The 19,625-nt window shown below is 52.7% G+C and overlaps 2 protein-coding genes across 2 annotated transcripts; both read left to right on the forward strand.

Moving 5' to 3' along the window:
• The first annotated feature begins 10,187 nt into the window (after positions 1-10,187).
• On the forward strand, positions 10,188-14,340 carry LOC140001209 (olfactory receptor 14C36-like). Its single transcript, XM_072032380.1, has 2 exons — positions 10,188-10,736; positions 14,293-14,340. Exons 1-2 carry the CDS (start codon positions 10,188-10,190, stop codon positions 14,338-14,340), a joined length of 597 nt encoding a protein of 198 aa, XP_071888481.1.
• Positions 14,341-18,435: 4,095 nt separating this feature from the next.
• LOC119714761 (olfactory receptor 14J1-like) lies at positions 18,436-19,356 on the forward strand. The gene has a single exon (XM_038171760.2). The coding sequence runs from the start codon at positions 18,436-18,438 to the stop codon at positions 19,354-19,356; it is 921 nt and encodes a 306-aa protein (XP_038027688.2).
• The last annotated feature ends 269 nt before the right edge of the window (positions 19,357-19,625 follow it).

Raw genomic sequence — 19,625 nt, forward strand, 5'->3', positions numbered from 1 at the left:
CCACCAATGCTGTAAGCCCATCGTAGAAGGCCACCAGGTTTGTCAGGCATGATCTGCCCTTAGTGAAGGCTGTCACCAACAGCCACCAGTATGCTGTCACCACCAGTCCAAAAAGCAGGGTAATGTGTCAGAGAGAGGCATTTGCAATGAACCTGTGCAAGGAGGGTGACAGAAATCTCATGGGAACGCTGCGGGTAATTACTGGAGTTCTGCACAGAGAAATGTCGGGGGTCTGTGAGGTGCCAACATCTGAACTGATCTCATGCACTGCTGGTCCACACTGGGCTGTTCAGAGACACGAGTCTCTGCCTTGCACACACACAGGCAGTGCACTGCAGCACTTGCAGGTCCCTCTGGCTCCTGCAGCCACTGGCAGAGGCTGGGAGGCACCTCAGCATTGCAGTGCATCGCCCTCCTCTGAGATACCCCACAGCATGAGGAATGGGCACAGGGACCCTGGAGGCTCAAGGAAGCACATCACAGAGCTGCGTTCAGCTCTTGCACTTTGGCCTGCAGTCCCAGCATGGCCCCACAGCAGCACTGGACCAAGCTCCAGGAGCAGCCAGGCCTTACACCGCCAGCAGGGCTCAGCAGGAGAGAGTGGCAGTGGCAGGAGAGCAGCTCTGCATGCCCCAAGTCTTGGTGATCTAGGGCTGGACTACTGGGTTGTGACTCTTTTCCTCTGCAGCCCGCACACCAAAACTGCCTCTGCAGCCACAGAACAGACCTCAGAGGAAGGACATAAGACGAAAAGGCACTTTAATTGGTTTAAATACAGAAGCAAAATGAAGAATTATATTCCTCTGTGGACAACATTTGATAAAATACAATTGGAAAAAACACAACAACACAAGACCCAAGGGCTTCACCTATCATGAGTAACATTACAAGTGATTTACCGAAGAAGGCAGGCAATATATTGCTTAAGAAAAACACCAGGTCGTCACTTTCCACATGGCGACCTTGATCTCCTTGTTCCTCATGCTGTAGATGAAGGGGTTCACTACTGGAGGCACCACCAAGTACAGAAATGCCAGAACAAGATCCAGGGAAGGGGGAGAAATCAAGGGGGGCTTCAGGTGGGCAAAGATAACTGTGCTGAGAAAGAGGGAGACCACAGTCAGGTGAGGGAGGCATGTGGAAAAGGCTTTGTGTCGGCCCTGAGAAGAGGGCATCCTCAGCACTGCCCTGAAGATCTGAACATAGGACAGCACAATGAAAACAAAACACCCCAACAATAGAAAAGCAGTAACTGTAGTAAGTTGGACTTCCCTTAGGTAGGAGTCTGAGCAGGAGAGCTTGAGGATGTGGGGGATTTCACAGAAGAACTGGTTCACAGCATTGCCTTGGCAGAGAGGCAGTGAAAATGTATTGGCGATGTGCAGCACAGCATGGAGACAGCCACAGCCCCAGGCAGCTGCTGCCATCTGGGCACAAGCTCTGCTGCCCAGGAGGCTCCCGTAGTGCAGGGGCTTGCAGATGGCAACGTAGCGGTCGTAGGCCATGATGGTGAGGAGAGAAAATTCTGCTAAATTGAAAAAGATTATCAGAAAGAGCTGTGCAACACATCCTGAATAGGAAATGGCCCTGGTGTTCCAGAGGGAATTGGCCATGGCTTTGGGCAGAGTGGTGGAGATGGATCCCACATCGAGGAGGGCGAGGTTGAGGAGGAAGAAGTACATGGGGGTGTGGAGGCGGTGGTGGCAGGCTACGGCGCTGAGGATGAGGCTGTTGCCCAGGAGGGCAGCCAGGTAGATGCCCAGGAAGAGCACGAAGTGCAGGAGCTGCAGCTCGCGTGTGTCTGCGAATGCCAGCAGGAGGAACTCACTCACAGAGCTGATGTTGGGCATTTCTTGCCTATGGGCAAGGTAGTCTGTCTAAAAGAAGCAAAGACTTTGCAAAGTTTAAGGACTTCTCTGACCAAAATCCTTTGCATGTCTCAACAGGCATCACTCATACAATGTACTGCCTCATTCCTTTCAGGAAGATCTTTCTGTCACTCCTTGTCTTTTCTCTGGTTGGTGTTCTGAGGGTGCCACAAGAAGCAGGGAGCTGTGCTGTGGGCTCTGCAGCAGTTAGTCCTGGGCTACAGCAACGGTTAGAAGAGAACCTGGAGTGATCTGAGAAGTCCCTGCAGCAGGACATCACGAGAAGATCAAATAATTCCCTAAGAAACAACAAAGGTGATGTCGGTACCATCTCTATGCTCAGGTGTTTGAGATGCCTCAGAGCAACAGCAATGCTCAAGGAGCCTTAGTCTCTACTACAGATGTTCCAACTCCATGAGCGTCCTTCTGCCTCAGCACATGGGCAGGAAAATGAAGCACATTCTAAAAAGTGCACTGCCTTCAGGTAGCTCTTGCCGGGCAGTTCTGCAGTGCAGTGCCCTGGGGAGGTGTGGAGCTGTGAGCAGCGTGCCCCAGGCAGCAGGCTCCGGGCAGCAGCAGGACCCTGCCCTGCCCTGCGGTACCAGGGGGGCTCCTTCCACCCACAGCTTCTCCCCGCAGCCCCTGGGCAGCTCCCTGGGCAGGCTGAGTGCTGAGCCTGGCAGGCGGCAGAGGCCCTGCCCCAGCACACAGCCCCTGGGACACAGCAGGGACCCTGCTCTGCACCACAGCCCTGGGCACCCCTGCAGCTGAACTGCAGCACATTCTCCTACACACAGCACAAGCCATGCGAGACATCCTGGCAGCTCCTAGCCAGGCAGAGATGTCCCACATGCAGGAGCCGCTTCCAGGAACCAGCCCTGCACTGTCCTGCAGCCAGAGACCTACCGTGGGCAGAGCTGTGAAGTTTTCTCCTGCACTGAGATCTCCTCTGCCCACACCCTCCAGGCTGCCTGGAATCCCTTTCTGCCCGAGTGCCTGCGGTCAGAGCCCCCAGCCCTGCTGTGCTGTGCAGAGGAGCTGCTCCTGGGCACAGCTGTCTCTCTGCACCAGGGCCCTCTTGCCACGAGCTCTCTCTGTCCCACGAGCCCGGCCCAGCTCAGCAGCACAGCACCAGCCCAAGGCACTGCAATCACCCCTCTGGGGGCTTTGCTGATGAGCCCACGAACCTCAGGCACTCAGAGACAACTGAAGACGTCTCTCCAGAAGTCCAAGTCAGAGGCAAGTTTCCTGCAGTGTCCCCCTGAGGGCCATCACTGACACAGCCTCCCTTGGAGCTCGTTAGAGCAGAACCCTGGAGGCAGTGAGGACAAGGAGTTGAAGGCAATGTGAAGATGACATTGATGTGTAGGAAAAGTGGATGTGTGTCACCAAGCACAAGGGCCAGGCCTTGACCCCTGTCCTCTGGGAAGGTAGATCCTTTCCCTTCGGACACTGCTCAGGGCTTTTTGTGGGGCAGTAGGAGATGGGGATGTACATGGCCAAGTGCAGGAGAATGGTATAACCCCAGCCTGCTACATGGGTTGGCGAGGAGTTAATTAAAAGCTCTGTTGCTTTAGTGATTAGCTGTGTCATCACAGGGCTCAGTGGCAGAGACAACAACCATAGCCATGAGGACAAATATCTCATAAGACAGCTCTGTAGGAAGATGGCCTGGTTCCTGGAGAGCAGGCACCACTGCTCATATCACATCCCTCGTGGTGCCCAGGCCCTCCTCTTCCTGGACACTACTCCTCAGCAGGGTCCCTCCCATGTGTGGGGTTCCTCTTCCTCTGCTGCAGGACTGAGCTCTTCTCTCTTGTAAATGTTTAGAGGTTTCTCTAGACAAAATCACGCAGTTTCTCAATTTTTGCCCATGTCCTGGTTTCAGTTAGAACAGAGCTAATTTTCTTCCTAGTAGCTGCTAGGGTGCTATGTTTTAGCTTAGGATGAGAAGAGTGCTGATAACACACTGATGTTTAATTGTTGCAGAGCAGTGCTTACACCAAGCCAAGGACGTCTCAGCTTCTCACTCTGTCCTGCCAATGGGCAGGCTGGGGGTGCAACAGGAGCTGGGAGGGGACAGACCCAGGACAGGTGACCCAAACTAGCCAAAGGGGTATTCCATACCATCTAATATGGTGCTAAACAATATTTAGGGGTGGCTAGCTGGGGTGGGGGGCCAGGACTGCTCAGGGTTAGGTTGGGCATCGGTCAGTGGGTGGTGAGCAATTGCATTGTGCATCACATGTTTGTACACATTATTAGTAGTAGTACTATTATCATCATTGCTATTACAGAATCACACAGAATCACAGAATTTCTAGGTTGGAAGAGACCTCAAGATCATCGAGTCCAACCTCTGACCTAACACTAACAGTCCCCACTAAACCATATCCCTAAGCTCTACATGTAAATGTCTTTTAAAGACTTCCAGGGATGGTGACTCCACCACTTCCCTGGGCAGCCTGTTCCAATGTCTAACAACCCTTTCGGTAAAGAAGTTCTTCCTAAGATCCAACCTAAAACTCCCCTGGCGCAACTTTAGCCCATTCCCCCTCGTCCTGTCACCAGGCACATGGGAGAACAGGCCAACCCCCACCTCGCTACAGCCTCCTTTAAGGTATCTGTAGAGAGCGATAAGGTCGCCCCTGAGCCTCCTCTTCTCCAGGAGGAACAAGCGGCTCCCTCAGCCGCTCCTCGTGGGACTTGTTCTCCAGACCCCTCACCAGCTTCATTGCCCTTCTCTGGACCCGCTCAAGCACCTCCATGTCCTTCTTGTAGTGAGGGGCCCAAAACTGAACACAGTACTCGAGGTGCGGCCTCACCAGAGCCGAATACAGGGGGACAATCACCTCCCTAGCCCTGCTGGCCACACTGTTTCTGATACAAGCCAGGATGCCGTTGTAGTGGGTTTATGTGGCAAGGTTTTGGTATCAGGGGGCCATAAGGGTGGTTTCTGTGAGAAAGATCTAGAAGCTGTCCCATGTTTGGGAAGGGCCCCATTGTTTTCCAGAGCTGAGCCAATAAGCGATGTGGTTTTGCACCTCTGTGAGAGCATATTTAAGACAGGAAAAAAACGCTGTGCCACACAGCAGCTGGGAGAGTGAAGGGAGTGAGAAACAGCCTTGCAGGTGCCAAGGTCAGTGTAGAAGGAGGGGGAGAGGTGCTCCAGGCGCCGGAGCAGAAGTCCCCTGCGGCCTGTGGTGAGGACCTTGGTGAAGCAGGATGTCCCCCTGCAGCCCTTGGAGTATCACGGTGGAGCAGGGTTCCACGCTGCAGCCCGTGGAGGAGACCACGGTGGAGCAGGTGGCCCTGCACCGACGGAGGCTGCCGCCTGTGGAAGACCCCTGCTGGAGCAGATTCCGGGCCAGACCTGTAGCCTGTGGAGAGGAGACTACGCAGGAGCAGGTGACCTGGCAGGAGCTGCTGCCCGTGGGGGAGCCAGGTTGGAGCAGTTTGCTCCTGAGGGATGGACCCCGTGGTACGGACCCATATCAGGAGCAGCTCTGGAAGAGCTGCTGCCTGTGGGAAGCCCACGCCGGATCAGTTCGTCAAGGACTGTATCCCGTGGGTGGGACCCCACAGCACAGGGAACGAGAGTGACCGAGAAGGAGCAGCAAAGAAGAAGTGCTGTAGACTGACCATAACCCCCATTCCCCCATTCCCCTGCGCCGCTCAGGGGGAGGAGGTGGAAGAGGGTGGATGGGGGGGGAGGTGCTTTTGGTTTCTTTCCTTTGTTTCTCACTTCTCTAGCTTGTTAGTAATGAGCAATAAATCTTACTATCTCCTTATGCTGAGTCTGTTTTGCCCGTTATAATAATTATTGCATGATTTTCTCGTCCTTATCTCAACCCTTGAGCCCTTTTCACATATTTTCTCCCCATTCCTCTTTGAGGAGGGGGAGTGAGAGAGCGGCTGTGGTGGAGCTCGGCTGCCCACTCGAGCAGAATCACGACAAGGGCACATTGTGCAGGATGCTCCTAAAGACCTTTGTGTCCTTTCTTTTCTGACTACAATGCTACTTCCCTCTCATGAATGGAGGAGCCAACAGAGGTGAAAAAGATACTGTACGATCATGAATGTAATCAGAAAGCTGACCCCACTAAGATACGGGGAGGTTAGGAGGAGCATGGACGACAGAGATGTGAGACTTTGGGGTGAGAAAATGAGCATGGCCGTTAATGATTTCATAGAAGTAAGAAGGTGCATGTAATGTTGATGCTGTAGTAACACTGACTTAAATGAATCATGTACTGCACCGAGCCTGACTGAATTTAAGAAGAGATTGGACTGTGTACTTAGTCACATGGTCTGAACTTTTGGGTAGACCTGTGCGGTGTCAAGAGTGGACTTGATGATCCTTAAGGGTCCCTTCCAACTCAGGATATTCTATGATTCTATGATTCTATGTATGACCCTTACTTTATTTAGGCAGTAATTTTAATCCCGAAACCTAAATGTTACTCCAACACTCTGACAGGAATCCCCTACTCTAACGCTTGAATTCAAAGGATCCCTTCAAGCAAAACTCATCTCATAGCCCCTTTCCCTTTCCTTTATTCTCTTACTCACCCAAATGCCTTCCCTGGACACTGGTATTAAAATGATCTACCGATCCTTAGGTTTCTTGGCAGACCTAAATAAAACCCTAAACCACACAGCTTATCCATACATAACCACAGAAGAACACAAAACATTCCAAATAAAACTCTGTTTAATCTCTAACCCAGAAAAGTGAGCCCTAGTCCCTAAGGGACTAGGGAGAGGTGAGCTCTGCCTCAGGATCTCCTGCCCCAGCAGCAGGAATGTGACTGTGGCAGTGACTGTGAGGTCACTTCTGCATCTGCTCTTGATAGGGCAGCAGCAGGAGCATGTCACAGAAAGGGACTGTGAGGTTACTTGTGTCTGGAGGTGGCAGGTCACCCTTGCCTTCTCCCTGGGATCTGCACTTTTGGGCTGACATCTGGCAGTGGCCCTGCTAGGCCAGCAGAAGGCACCTGCTTGGCATGCTGACTGGGGGATCCCCTCTGCCTCCACACCCAGGAGGACCAAGACAGAAAGAAGGCCCCAACATGGGTTGTCCTGTCCCTTCTGCTTGAGTCCATGACTGGGCACCAGCAGGCACAAGGCTTGGCTGTGTGTAGCCAAGAAGCTGCAAGGCCAGCAGCAGGCCCCTGGCTTGGAAGCTGCTGCTGAGGTGACTTGTGTCTGGTTGGCTGAGAGGCCTCAAGGAGCCTGCTGGGTTGGGATGCCTACTTCAGGAGTGCTTTCCACCCTGATGGAGCTTTCTTTGGTTGTCGGAAAGAGCAGGAGAGAAAAACTTGCCACAATATGTGCCCTGGAAGGTTGGCACTGGCCATGAGGAGGAAGAAATGTCCAGGGGAACAACTGGTCTTCCTGCTACAGACTGGGGCAAAGAAGGAATTATGTACCTCAACCTTTACCTTATCTTAAGATCTTCACCAGATTTCCTCCACATCCAATACAGGATGATGACTCTCCTGTATCCTCCTTTATTAAAAGTATTTCTATAAGCAGTGCTTACTGTCTTTGAGAGTCATAGTGAGATTGAGCTCCACCTGGGTTTTGGGCCTTCCAATTTTCACCTGCACAACCCCATAACATTCAGGACCCAGCTCCAGACAAACTGACAGCATGCATGAGAAGGAAGCATGGAAGAGATGGAACATGACAGCCTTCCATCCCCTACCCTTCTGTGGCTCTGTGCTGCAATGCCATTCAACTGGTTACTCCTGTATTATCCAAACTTTCCTGCGAGTCCTGATGCTGCTGTCTTCTCAGAGATAGCACAATCACAGGACGGTTGAATTGTCTGCCTGCAGACATGAATGGCTGACAGAATGGAGCATCAGTGTGAGTGAACGTATAGAAAATGCAGATTTTGCCTACAAAAACCTCTTAACATTTACAAGGAGAAGAAACCAGTCCTGCAGCAGAGGAAGAGGAACCCCACACATGGGGGCAGACTGGGACCGTGCTGAGTGAGCAGTGCCCAGGAGGAGGAGGGCCTGGGCACCACTAGGGATGCCATAGGAGAAGTTGGTTCCTGCTCTCCAGGAACCAGGCCAGCTTCCTACAGAGCTACCTTATGAGATATTTGTGTCCATGGCTATGGCTGTTGTCTCTGCCACTGGGCCTTATGAGGAGACAGCTAATCTCTAAAGCAATGAAGCCTAATAAACTCCTCGTCCACCCATGTAGCAGGCAGGGGTTGTACCATTCTCCTGCACTTGGCCATGCACATCCCTATCTCCTACTGCCCCACAAAGAGCCCTGAGCAACCTGTCAAGGGAAAGGATCTCCCTTCACAGAGGACAAGGGTCAAGGCCTGGCCCTTGTGCTTGGTGAAACACATCCATGTTTCCTCCACATCAGTGTCACCTTCACATTGCCTTTGTCTCCTTGTCCTCACTGCCTCCAGGGTTCTGCTCTAACGAGCTCCAAGGGAGGCTGTGTCAGTGCTGGCCCTCAGGGGGACACTGCAGGAAACTTGCCTCTGACTTGCACTTCTGGAGAGATGCTTCAATTGTCTCTGAGTGCCTGAGATTCGTGGGCTCATCAGCAAAGCCCCCAGAGGGGTGATTGCAGTGCCTTGGGCTGGTGCTGTGCTGCTGAGCTGGGCTGGGCTCGTGGGACAGAGAGAGCTCGTGGCAAGAGGGCCCTGGTGCAGAGAGCCAGCTGTGCCCAGGAGCAGCTCCTCTGCACAGCACAGCAGGAAAGAGACACAGAGGCACAGACACACAGAGAAGAAAATTAGAGAGTGGCTGAAGGCAGTTAGGAATGGGACAATGCTGAGAGCTGCCTGCAGGAGGAATGTGCACAGCCCTTGACAAGGTAAGGGTCTGTCTGCAGGGCCATGCAGCTGCAGGTCCTGGAAGGGTCTCCTGCTGGGTCTTGTTTGTGGGAGGGCAGTGGGCAATGCAGTAGGCTTTGAGATTCCTGCTGGGTTGTATTGCGAGGTGAGGAAGTCTGGCAGAAGCCCCTTGGAGTGCCCTAAGGCAGGTGCCCCCAGTCAGCCCAGAACACCCTGTCCTGGCTGGCCATGCCGGGCTCTCTGTCAGCTGCCCCGTAGCTCTTGCAGCCATGGAGGTGCCCCTTGGCAGGGCCCTGTTGGTGGCAGGGTGCTGCAGGGCAGCACTGAGCACAGCAGAGTGGGATGGGGTCTGTGAGCACGGGCAGGGGGAAAGAAGAGTTGGGCGCAGAGCAGCAGCTCCCGGCAGGGACAGCTGCAGGTAGCACAGAGGGGCAGGCAGCCAGAAGGAGCTGTTGCCAGAAATGCTATGGCAGGGGGGATTCAGGCACCTCGCAGCCATGCCCTGCAGTGGAGATGCCTTCTCCTGGAGCAGCCCCTCCCTGGCCTCCTCTCCCCTTGCAGCCCATGGGCTGTGGGGCAGACAGGGGTAGAAGAGAAGGTAGAGCTCCAAGAGATGCTCCCAAGCTTTGTCTGTGTGAGAACTTTACCTCAGGTGAGGTTTCTGTCCAGCTGCACTTGGACTGGGGCTTCTCTGCTCTCAGTTGTCTCCAGTTTCTTCTCAAGGAAACTCCAGAGCTGGGTGGTCCTGTGGCTCAAAGACAGGAAACACAGTGTAGATTAGAACACGACTTGTGGGCAGTGGCCTGTGTAACTCTGCATTCAGATGAGTTGTTTGAAATAACACTGAAAAGCTTACTGATCTGACCAGTGAACTGAACTTGAGCTTCCCCCATGTTCATGATTCCTTCCTGATGTACAGCAGCAAGGACTCCTCTGCAACCCACAGCAGCCCCTGCTCCCAGTGCCACTCTCTGCCAGCACCAGCCAAAGTGCAAGCAGGAGAGATGCCAAAAGATTTTCGTACAAAGAGAGAGGCTCGTGGTGCTTTAAGAGACACAATAGGTTTTCCTCAGAGAACTCTGTTTTAACATTCTTCTGCATTTTACTCTTTACCAGAAAAGCATGTGTATGGACAGCAAATGCCCAACATCAGCTCTGTGAGTGAGTTCTTCCTGCTGGCATTCGCAGACACACGCGAGCTGCAGCTCCTGCACTTCGCGCTCTTCCTGGGCATCTACCTGGCTGCCCTCCTGGGTAACGGCCTCATCCTCAGCGCCGTAGCCTGTGACCACCGCCTCCACACCCCCATGTACTTCTTCCTGCTCAACCTCGCCCTCCTCGACCTGGGCTGCATCTCCACCACTCTGCCCAAAGCCATGGCCAATGCCCTCTGGGACACCAGGGCCATCTCCTATCAAGGCTGTGCTGCACAGGTCTTCTTTTTATTCTTCTTGTTTGGTTCAGAGTATTCCCTTCTCACTGTCATGGCCTACGACCGCTACATTGCCATCTGCAAGCCCCTGCACTATGGGAGCCTCCTGGGCAGCAGAGCTTGTGCCCAGATGGCAGCAGCTGCCTGGGGCAGTGGCTTTCTGTATAGTATCCTGCACATGGCCACTACATTTTCCCTTCCCCTCTGCCACGGCAATGGTGTGGACCAGTTCTTCTGTGAAATCCCCCACATCCTCAAGCTCTCCTGCTCACATGCCTACCTCAGGGAAGTTGGGGCACTTGTGTTTAGTGTTTCTTTAGTCCTTGGTTGTTTTGTTTTCATTGTTTTCTCCTACATGCAGATCTTCAGGGCAGTGCTGAGGATGCCCTCTGAGCAGAGCAGGCACAAAGCCTTTTCCACGTGCCTCCCTCACCTGGCCGTGGTCTCCCTGTTTCTTAGCACTGGTATATTTGCCTACCTGAGGCCCCCCTCCATCTCTTCCCCATCCCTGGACCTGGTGGTGGCTGTTCTATACTCAGTGTTGCCTCCAGCAGTGAATCCCCTCATTTACAGCATGAGGAACCAGGAGCTCAAACATGCAGTGAGGAAACTATTTTATACCTCTTCCTTCAGCATTAATAATATGCATAAAATACTAATAGGATTTCTGCAAACAAACACTCTTAGTGCAAATTCTTGAAAGTAATTTTCTTTACTATTATTTCCTATAACTCGTGGCTTTGATTTAATGTTATTCTAAGCCTCCTAATTATTATTTTATTATTATTATTATGAAGTCAATCATTTCAAATACCTTTACAATCAATATTCTTGTTTAAATAAAGGCAATAAAGAAACTGGGACAATTTCATTAGTCTCTACTGCAGTCTTTTCCCATCGCCAGTGCCTCCAGCAGTGAACCCACTCATCTAAAACATGAGGAACCTGGAACTACGGGTTGCAGTGAGGACACTGCTTGAATACATATTCTTCAGCTTCTTTGTCTATAACAATAAGCTTATAATCAGAAATACATATTTTTCAGAAAACTTTAAGATACTTTTTTTTGTTTATATTTGTCTGTGTTGTTATTTTCACTAACTCTTGTTTCAGATATAAATAATATTAATCTCAGCCTCCTACTTGTTAAAGATTTACCTATAGAACCAGGCTTCCTCTGTAGATAAAGACAATCAAGAATCATGAAGAAATTCATTGTTCTGAGCTGCCATCTCTTCCTATCCCCTCTGGAGGTGGGGGAGCAGCCCCAGCATGCAGGAGGGGCTTGGGGTCAAGATCCCAGCTGCCACATGCAGAAGCAGCCCCGGTGGCCCTCGGGGCTGCCCCTCCCTGCCCGCTGGGCTCTGCCTCTCTGCTGCCTTCGGGTCGGGGCTGCTGCTTCCCTGGAGCCATGGCCATGGCCAGAAGCAGGATGTGGTCTTGTCACTGCTGCTCTCTTTTGGCTTCCACATTGTTCTCTTGTGCTTCTTGTATGTGGGTTAAACTTTACATCTCGTGTAATTTGGTGCCAGTCCTGTTGTCTCTGCAGTGGCATCCCTGTCCCAGCAGGCAGCAGCAGGCACTGTGCAGTCCTCTGTCACAGCTGGCCTCCCTGCTAGCACCAAACAAAAACCAAACAGTAACAAAAGGGCCTGTTCAGGGCAAACCAAGAAGCCTGGATGCCTCTTCCAATGCTACTGTCTGGAATACAGCGAAGGGGCTCCTCCCTGTTCTTCTGTTTTCTGGGCCTCTTCATAGAGTAAAGAACACAGGCTGAAAATCCCAAGGTGGTCTGTGAGGGATCAAGGGCTGCACCAAGAGCTCTCTTTATGGTGGCACGTGCCAAAGTAGGCAACTGGATTCATCGCTGTGGGACTACACCCCCTGCAGAGGGGCTGATGGCCGATGCAGGCCTGGAAAGGAATCTGGAGCTGCCAGGAGAAGTCAGAAGATCTGCAGGAACAAGGTGCTCACTGGTGCTCACTGGGCAGTGATTAGAACCTCATAAAATGAGTGGTCATCCAAAAAAGGTTTTGATAAAGGAAAAGGTGAATCTGAGGAGACAATGGGCTAAAGGAGGGCTCTGCAATACCAGAAGAGGTGGTGAAGAGTCATCAGGTAAAGGCCCATAAGACTGCACAGTAATTAAGGATAAGCATTTTGAAGTGCCGTGGGCAAGGTCTAGTGCAACACTTGCCTGTCCTTTGTGCCCTCAGAGACACCCCATGGCCCTGCCCAGCACTGCCCTGTGCTGCTGAGCAACCAGGGCAGATGGAGAGGGGCTCAGAAGCAGAGATCCCCATGGAGCTGGATCTGCTGCCCACCCTGAGCAGCATTCCTGGGGGTCCTAGGGCACCACAGCCCCTGGCTCTCACAACAGTGCCAGCTCAGGGCCTTGCAGGGAGCACGGGGAAGGAAGCAGCAACGGCCAGCATGGACACACTGCCCTGGGCAAGGCTCTCTGGGAGCAGGAATGGCCCTGGGAAAGAGCAGGGCAGCATTGCTGGGCCTGCACTGGTGGGGAAAGGGCAAAGGGAAAGCTCTTTGTGCAGGCCCCTGCTCAGGGCAGGCTGCTCTGTGGCTGGGCCAGGCCTCTTGTGCTGGCCTGGGGAGCGGGGCTGGCCCTGCGGGGCACAGGCACTGTGTGCTGGGGATCTGCCAGGCAAGAGAGCAGGGCTCCTGCAGCTTCATGGACCTCCATCTCCTGAGCCGCGGCTGGCCCCAGCGCGGGGGCGGCTTGGGAGGCCCAGAGTCGCCTTTGTGTCAGCAGCTGCGGTGCCTTGTGAGGGGCTGGGGCTGTGGTGGCCATGCCCAGAGCCCTGCAGCAGCCTGCAGTGGACAGTGCCCTGGGGCCAGCACAGCCTGTGCTGCTGGGCTGGATGGGCTGGGCTGGGCTCTGCTGGGGAGAGGGCAGGGAGGTGGGGAGAGGTGGGCAGGGGCTGGGCTGGGCTGGGCAGTGCCCGGCAGAGGGCAACAGCAGCGTCAGGGAGCGGTGGCAGCATGTAGGGGAGGGCTCCCAGCAGGGCTTGGTGCTGCAGAGCCAGGGCTGCGCCAAGGGAGCCCAGAGCTGCAGGGGCAGGGGAGAGGAGGCCAAGGGCCAGGGCGGCTGCTGCAGGGGCAGGGAGCTCAGCATGGCCCTTGCAGCCCCCTGCCCTGGGCCTGCCTCTGCGCTTGGGCTCGGCCCCGGCCTTGGCTCTGTTGGCAGGAGCGCTCTTGGCTCCCCCACCCAACTGGCCTCCCCCATCCCACTGCCTTGACTCCTTGTCTCTCCTGGGCCCCACCTTCCCCACCCAAATACCTTCCTTCACTGTCATCTCCCTTCCCCTGCCCTGTGGGATGACAGAGTCATGGGACATATGACCTTTAGGTGTTGTGGTGCTTGTCTAATCCAGTTTGGTGATGGAATACAAAGACAGTTCCTTCACCAGTGATGTACATCCTTCTTCATGTTAGGCCATGATTCCATCTCTTTCACAGTTCTTAGAGTGTTTGCTTTATCTCAGAGATGAACTGCATTAGGTCTCCTTGATTAGTCTGAGGCACAACGCAATATTTTTGCCTTCTCAGACTCCAGCACAATACCTGTGAGTTTACCTTTCTGTGTGCATTGACCTGATGGGTCATTTCACATTTTTTGCTTTCATATCCCTGACGGAAGGAGGTGATTCTCAAACTGGGACATGCCCATGGGTTCTGCTTCAGCCATTTGAGGTGTCCTGTGGAAAACCCTGGTGTTGTTTGGGGCTGCCCTTTTCTGCCCTGGCAGGCACTCCTTGCCTGCAGCCTTTGAGTCAGGGTCGCCACTTTCTTTGACCCACGAACACTGACAGAAGCAGGACATGGTCGTTTTGGTGCTGGTCTCACCTCTTCCACACTGCTGTCTTGTAGCACCACTGAATCAGAACTGGCCTTCCAGCTAACACCCCTAGGAGTACGGCTTTCAAAAGTGAGGTGGAAGAAGCATTGAGGAAGCAGCCTGATCTGATGTGAAAGTTCTCCCTGCTCAGAGCAGATCTTGATACTGGAAACCTCCAGAGCTCCCTTCTGATTCTAATCCTGAAGGAAAGAAGGGCAAGACAGGGAGACAGGGGGAGGAAATACTGCAGTGGTTTGAGGTATTGCTGACATATGTAATCCTTGCTAAACATTGTCCTCAGGGTTACATCATGAATGAGTTCATCCCCAAAAGATCCTCTGCCCCATGAGCATCCAGTGTCAAGCTGTTTTGGAGATACTGCAGAGACGTTCTTCTGGTGCTTGTGTAACCAGATTGGTGATGGCAGGAAAAGACTGTTCCTTCACTAGTGATCAACCTTCTTCTTCATGTTAGGCCACAACTGAACATCCCTCACAATTCTTAGAGTGTTTGCTTTATCTCAGGGATGAACTGCATTAGGTCTCCTTGATTAGTCTGAGGCACAATGCAATACATTTTCCCTTCTGCCACTCCAGCACAAAACCTCTGAATATTTTTTCCACATTGACCTGATGGGGCATTTCACATTTTTTACTTTCATATCCCTGATGGAAGGGGATGATTCCCAAACTAGGATACGCAGATGGGTTCTGCTTCAGCCATTTGAAGTGTCCTGTTCTTGAGTATTTCAGCCTGAGTTTTGCCACAACTCCTGCACTGTAATGCATCCCTTGGCTGGCATTGCCCTGTCCCCTGTGGGATGACTGTGCTGTGGTGGGACGTGTTTCCAGTGATTCATCTACCAGACACTGTAATGAATACTATGAGCAGGACTAGAGGGGTTCTGCTTACAGCCAGGGGAAGGCGGGGAAGAAAGGAACAATTGTGTTTGCTGGACTGTGTATATTTCATGGCCTGGCACATTAGATCCACAAATGTATCAGGCTCTACTGGACACCTCTGCACAGAGTACCCTAATGCCATCAAGCTAGAAAGAGGTAGAACCCTCCTGTATTTATGGAGTGACAGGGGGATCCCAACAGTTAACTGTACTGGAGGCTGAAGTGAGTCTAACAGGGAGGGAATGGGAAAAGCACCCCATTAGGACTGGCCCAGAGGCTATGTGCATCCTCGGCATAGACTGCTTCAGGAGAGGGAATTCAGAGTTCCAAGAGGGCACCACCGGTGGGGCTTTGGCAGAGCTGCCTTGGAGACAAAGGACATGAAACTGTTGTCTACCTTGCTTGGCCTTCCACAGAATCCTTCTGTTGTGGATTTGATGAGGGCTGAAGAACAGCACAAACCCTATAAGGGTTTGTGCAAACCCTGGCACAAACTCTGTGAGTGCCAGGAGCCAAAGGGGCTGTCCCTTGGTGAAGACTGAGCAGAGCAGCTCTGTCGATCAGACCAGTTCTCAGCAGTAAATTGTCACCCCTCTGATCTGCAGGACAATCGCTCTCAGATGTTTCCCTGAGAATAAAATGTAGATGACTGCTAATCGAGGAGGGCCAAATCAAGCCAGAGTTTGAGAACTTCTTCTCGTACGGATCTCCTGCCCCAGCAGGAGGAATCTGACTGTGGCAGTGAATGTGGGGTCACTTCTGTCTCTGCACTTGATAGGGCAGCAGCAGGAACGTGTCCCAGAAAGGGACTGTGAGGGCAATTCTGTCTGTAGATGGCAGGTCACCCTTGACATCTGTCTGGGATCTGCACTTTTGGGCTGACATCTGGCAGTGGCCCTGCTAGGCCAGCAGAAGACACCTGCTTGGCATGCTGACTGGGGGACCCCTCTGCCTCCAGACCCAGGAGGACCCAGACAGAAAGAAGGCCCCAACATGGGTTGTCCTGTCCCTTCTGCTTGAGTCCATGACTGCACAGCAGCAGGCCTCTGGCTTGGCTGTGTCTCCACAAGAAGCTGCAAGGCCAGCAGCAGGCCCCTGGCTTGGAAGATGTTGCTAAGCTAACTTGTTTCTGCTTGGCTGAGAGGCTGCAAGGAACCTGCTGGGTTGGGATGCCTACTTCAGGAGTGGTTTCCTACCTGATGGAGTTTACTTTAGTAGTAGGAAAGAAAAGGAGAGGAGAAACACCCACGAAGAGTGCCCTGGAATGTTGGCACTGTCCATTAGGAGGAAGAAATGTCCAGGGCAACAACTGGTCTTGCTCGTAGAGTCAGAGGTAAAGAAGGCATTAAGTACCTCAGCCTTTACCTTATCTCAAAATCATTACCAGTTTTACCCTACATCCAATGAAGGATGATGATTCTCCTTAATCCTCCTTTTTTAAAGTATTTCTTTAAGCAGTGTTTGTCTTTGAGAGTCATAGACAGATTGAGCTCCACCTTGGCTTTGGCCCTTCCAGTTTTCACCTGCAGAGCCCCAAACATTTTGGACACTGCTCCAGACAAACTGACAGCATACATGAGAAGGAAGCATAGGAGAGGTGGAAACTGGCAGCCTTCCATCCCCTACCTTCTGTGACTCTGTGCTGCAATTCCATTCAACTGGTCACTCCTGTATTATCCAAACTTTCCTGCAGCTCCTGATGCTGCTGTCTTCTCAGAGATAGAACAATGACACGAAGGTTGAACTGTCTGCCTGCAGCCACGAATGGCTGACAGAATGGAGCATCAGTGTGGGGGAATCTTTAGAAACTGCAGGATTTTGCCTAGAGAAACCTCTTGACATTTACAAGAAGAAGAGCCCGGTCGTGCAGCAGAGGAAGAGGAACCCTACAAATGGGAGCAGATTGGGACCCTGCTGAGTGAGCAGTGCCCAGGAGGAGGAGGGCCTGGGCACCACGAGGGATGCCATACGAGCAGTGGTGCCTGCTCACCAGGAACCAGGCCAGCTTCCTACAGAGCTGCCTCATGAGATATTTGTGTTCATGGCTATGGCTGTTGTCTCTGCCACTGAGCCTTATAAGGAGACGGCTAATCACCAAAGCAACGGAGCCTAATTAACTCCTCGCCAAACCAGGTAGCAGGCAGGGGTCGTACCATTCTCCTGCACTTGGCCATGCACATCCCCATCTCCTACTGCCCTACAAAGAGCCCTGAGCAGCCTGTCAAGGGAAAGGGTCTCCTTTCCTATGGGCCAAGGGACAAGGCCTGGCCCTTGTGCTTGGTGAAACACATCCATGTTTCCTCCACATCAGGGTCACCTTCACATTGCCTTTGTCTCTTTGTCCTCGCTGCCTCCAGTGTTCTGCTCTAATGAGCTCCAAGGGAGGCTGTGTCAGTGCTGGCCTTCAGGGGGACACTGCAGGAAACTTGCCTCTGACTTGCACTTCTGGAGAGATGTCTTCAATTGTCTCTGAGTGCCTGAGGTTCGTGGGCTCATCAGCAAAGCCCCCAGAGGGGTGATTGCAGTGCCTTGGGCTGGTGCTGTGCTGCTGAGCTGGGCTAGTTTTGTGGGACAGAGAGAGCTTGTGGCAAGAGGGCCCTGGTGCAGAGAGACAGCTGTGCCCAGGAGCAGCTCCTCTGCACAGCGCAGCAGGGCTGGGGGCACTGCCTGCAGAGACAGAGTGCTTAAAGGCAGGCAGAAGTGGCTGGATGCACAGAGCTCACTGGGGGAGAACACTTCCCAGCCCTGAACCCAGTAAGTCTCTGGCTGAAGGGCAATGCAGCTTTTGGTCGTGGAGGAAGGAGAAGCCAGGGGTGCAGGCAGGGCTGCCCAGGGCTGTGGTGCTGAGCACGGTCCCTGCACTCAGCCTGCCCGGGGAGCCCAGCCGCTTGGGCAGAGGAAGGGCAGGGCAGGGCCTGCCTGCAAAGAGAAGGCATTTTCTGCACTCTCTGCCTGCCTCTTCCTGCTCTGATTTTGGGGCAGGCTCTATGTTAACGGGGTAGTTGGATTTGCACTGGTGACTGAGCTTCCTATTGCATTGAACTGAGACACAAACAGGTTAGTGATGAACCTCAGAATATCCCTTCTTTTCAATCTGCTTACAGACTGCACCAGGGCTTTTCTGAGCTGTTCTTTAGGACCAGCAGACAAGGGGATGTGATTTTTCAACACAGCCTCTGTGTTCATCCATCCCCCAGGTGAGTGCTGCAAGCAGCCAACAGCTGGGCACCAGGGAATGGACAGAGCAGCCCTCCTGGATGTGCCATCTGGCTGAGCTTTGCCCCCACAGCAATGACATTTGTCAGTGCAGTGGAGCATAATTGTACCACTGGGGGTTAATGGGCAGAGGTGGCTGTTGTGTACAGGACACTCAGCAAACACAAAGCAGGGCTCCAGACAGGGGGATAGACAAAGGTCCTCTTGGAAACAGGGAATGTAAGGCTTTCACGGGAAATTAATTGAATATTAGGCAGAGATTTTAATCATAAGACTGTATATATGTATATTTGTTTCTCATTTTGCAGTCTCCATGTCCAAAGCAAATGCCCAACAGCAGTTCAGTGAGCGAGTTCCTCCTGCTGGCATTCGCAGACACACGCGAGCTGCAGCTCCTGCACTTTGCGCTCTTCCTGGGCATCTACCTGTCTGCCCTCCTGGGTAACGGCCTCATCCTTAGCGCTGTAGCCTGCGACCACCGCCTCCACACTCCCATGTACTTCTTCCTCCTCAACCTCGCTTTCCTTGACCTGGGCTGCATCTCCACCACTCTGCCCAAAGCCATGGCCAATGCCCTCTGGGACAACAGGGCCATCTCCTATCAAGGATGTGCTGCTCAGGTCTTTCTCTTTGTATTTTTAATGTCAGCAGAGTATTCCCTTCTCACTGTCATGGCCTATGACCGCTACGTTGCCATCTGCAAGCCCCTGCACTACGGGAGCGTCCTGGGCAGCAGAGCTTGTGCCCAGATGGCAGCAGCTGCCTGGGGCAGTGGCTTTCTCAATGCTGTCCTGCAAACGGCCAACACATTTTCCCTTCCCCTCTGCCAAGGCAATGCTGTGGACCAGTTCTTCTGTGAAATCCCCCAGATCCTCAAGCTCTCCTGCTCAGATGACTACCTTAGGGAAGTCGGGGCACTAGTTTTTAGTGTTTCTTTAGCATTTGTTTGTTTTGTTTTCATTGTGCTGTCCTACGTGCAGATCTTCAGGGCAGTGCTGAGGATGCCCTCTGAGCAGGGCCGACACAAAGCCTTTTCCACGTGCCTCCCTCACCTGGCCGTGGTCTCCCTGTTTATCAGCACTGTCATGTTTGCCTACCTAAAGCCTCCCTCCATCTCCTCTCCATCCCTGGACCTGGTGGTGTCATTTCTGTACTCGGTGCTGCCTCCAGCACTGAACCCCCTCATCTACAGCATGAGGAACCAGGAGCTGAAAGCCACACTGAAGAAACTGATTATATTTACTTAGCAATAAATTGGCTATCTCACTTTTCTAGTTTTATTCAAGTTAATCTCAGGCAATTTGTGACCTTTGGGTATAGCATTCTTTAAAATTCTGCTTGCTGTTAAATGTGTGCTTTCATTCCTCTTTTCCAGATAACCAGTCCTCTGCATGCCCCAGAGGCTTTCTCTTAATGTGTTTATCCCTAAATGACACCTGGCCTTTGTTGTAGTATCTTGATAGTAAAAGGAAGTTGCCCAGTGCTCAGGGCTCCCAAACTGGATTGCAGAAGACAA

This window comes from Anas platyrhynchos, chromosome 39, assembly GCF_047663525.1.
Source record: "Anas platyrhynchos isolate ZD024472 breed Pekin duck chromosome 39, IASCAAS_PekinDuck_T2T, whole genome shotgun sequence".
Classification (NCBI taxonomy): domain Eukaryota; kingdom Metazoa; phylum Chordata; class Aves; order Anseriformes; family Anatidae; genus Anas; species Anas platyrhynchos.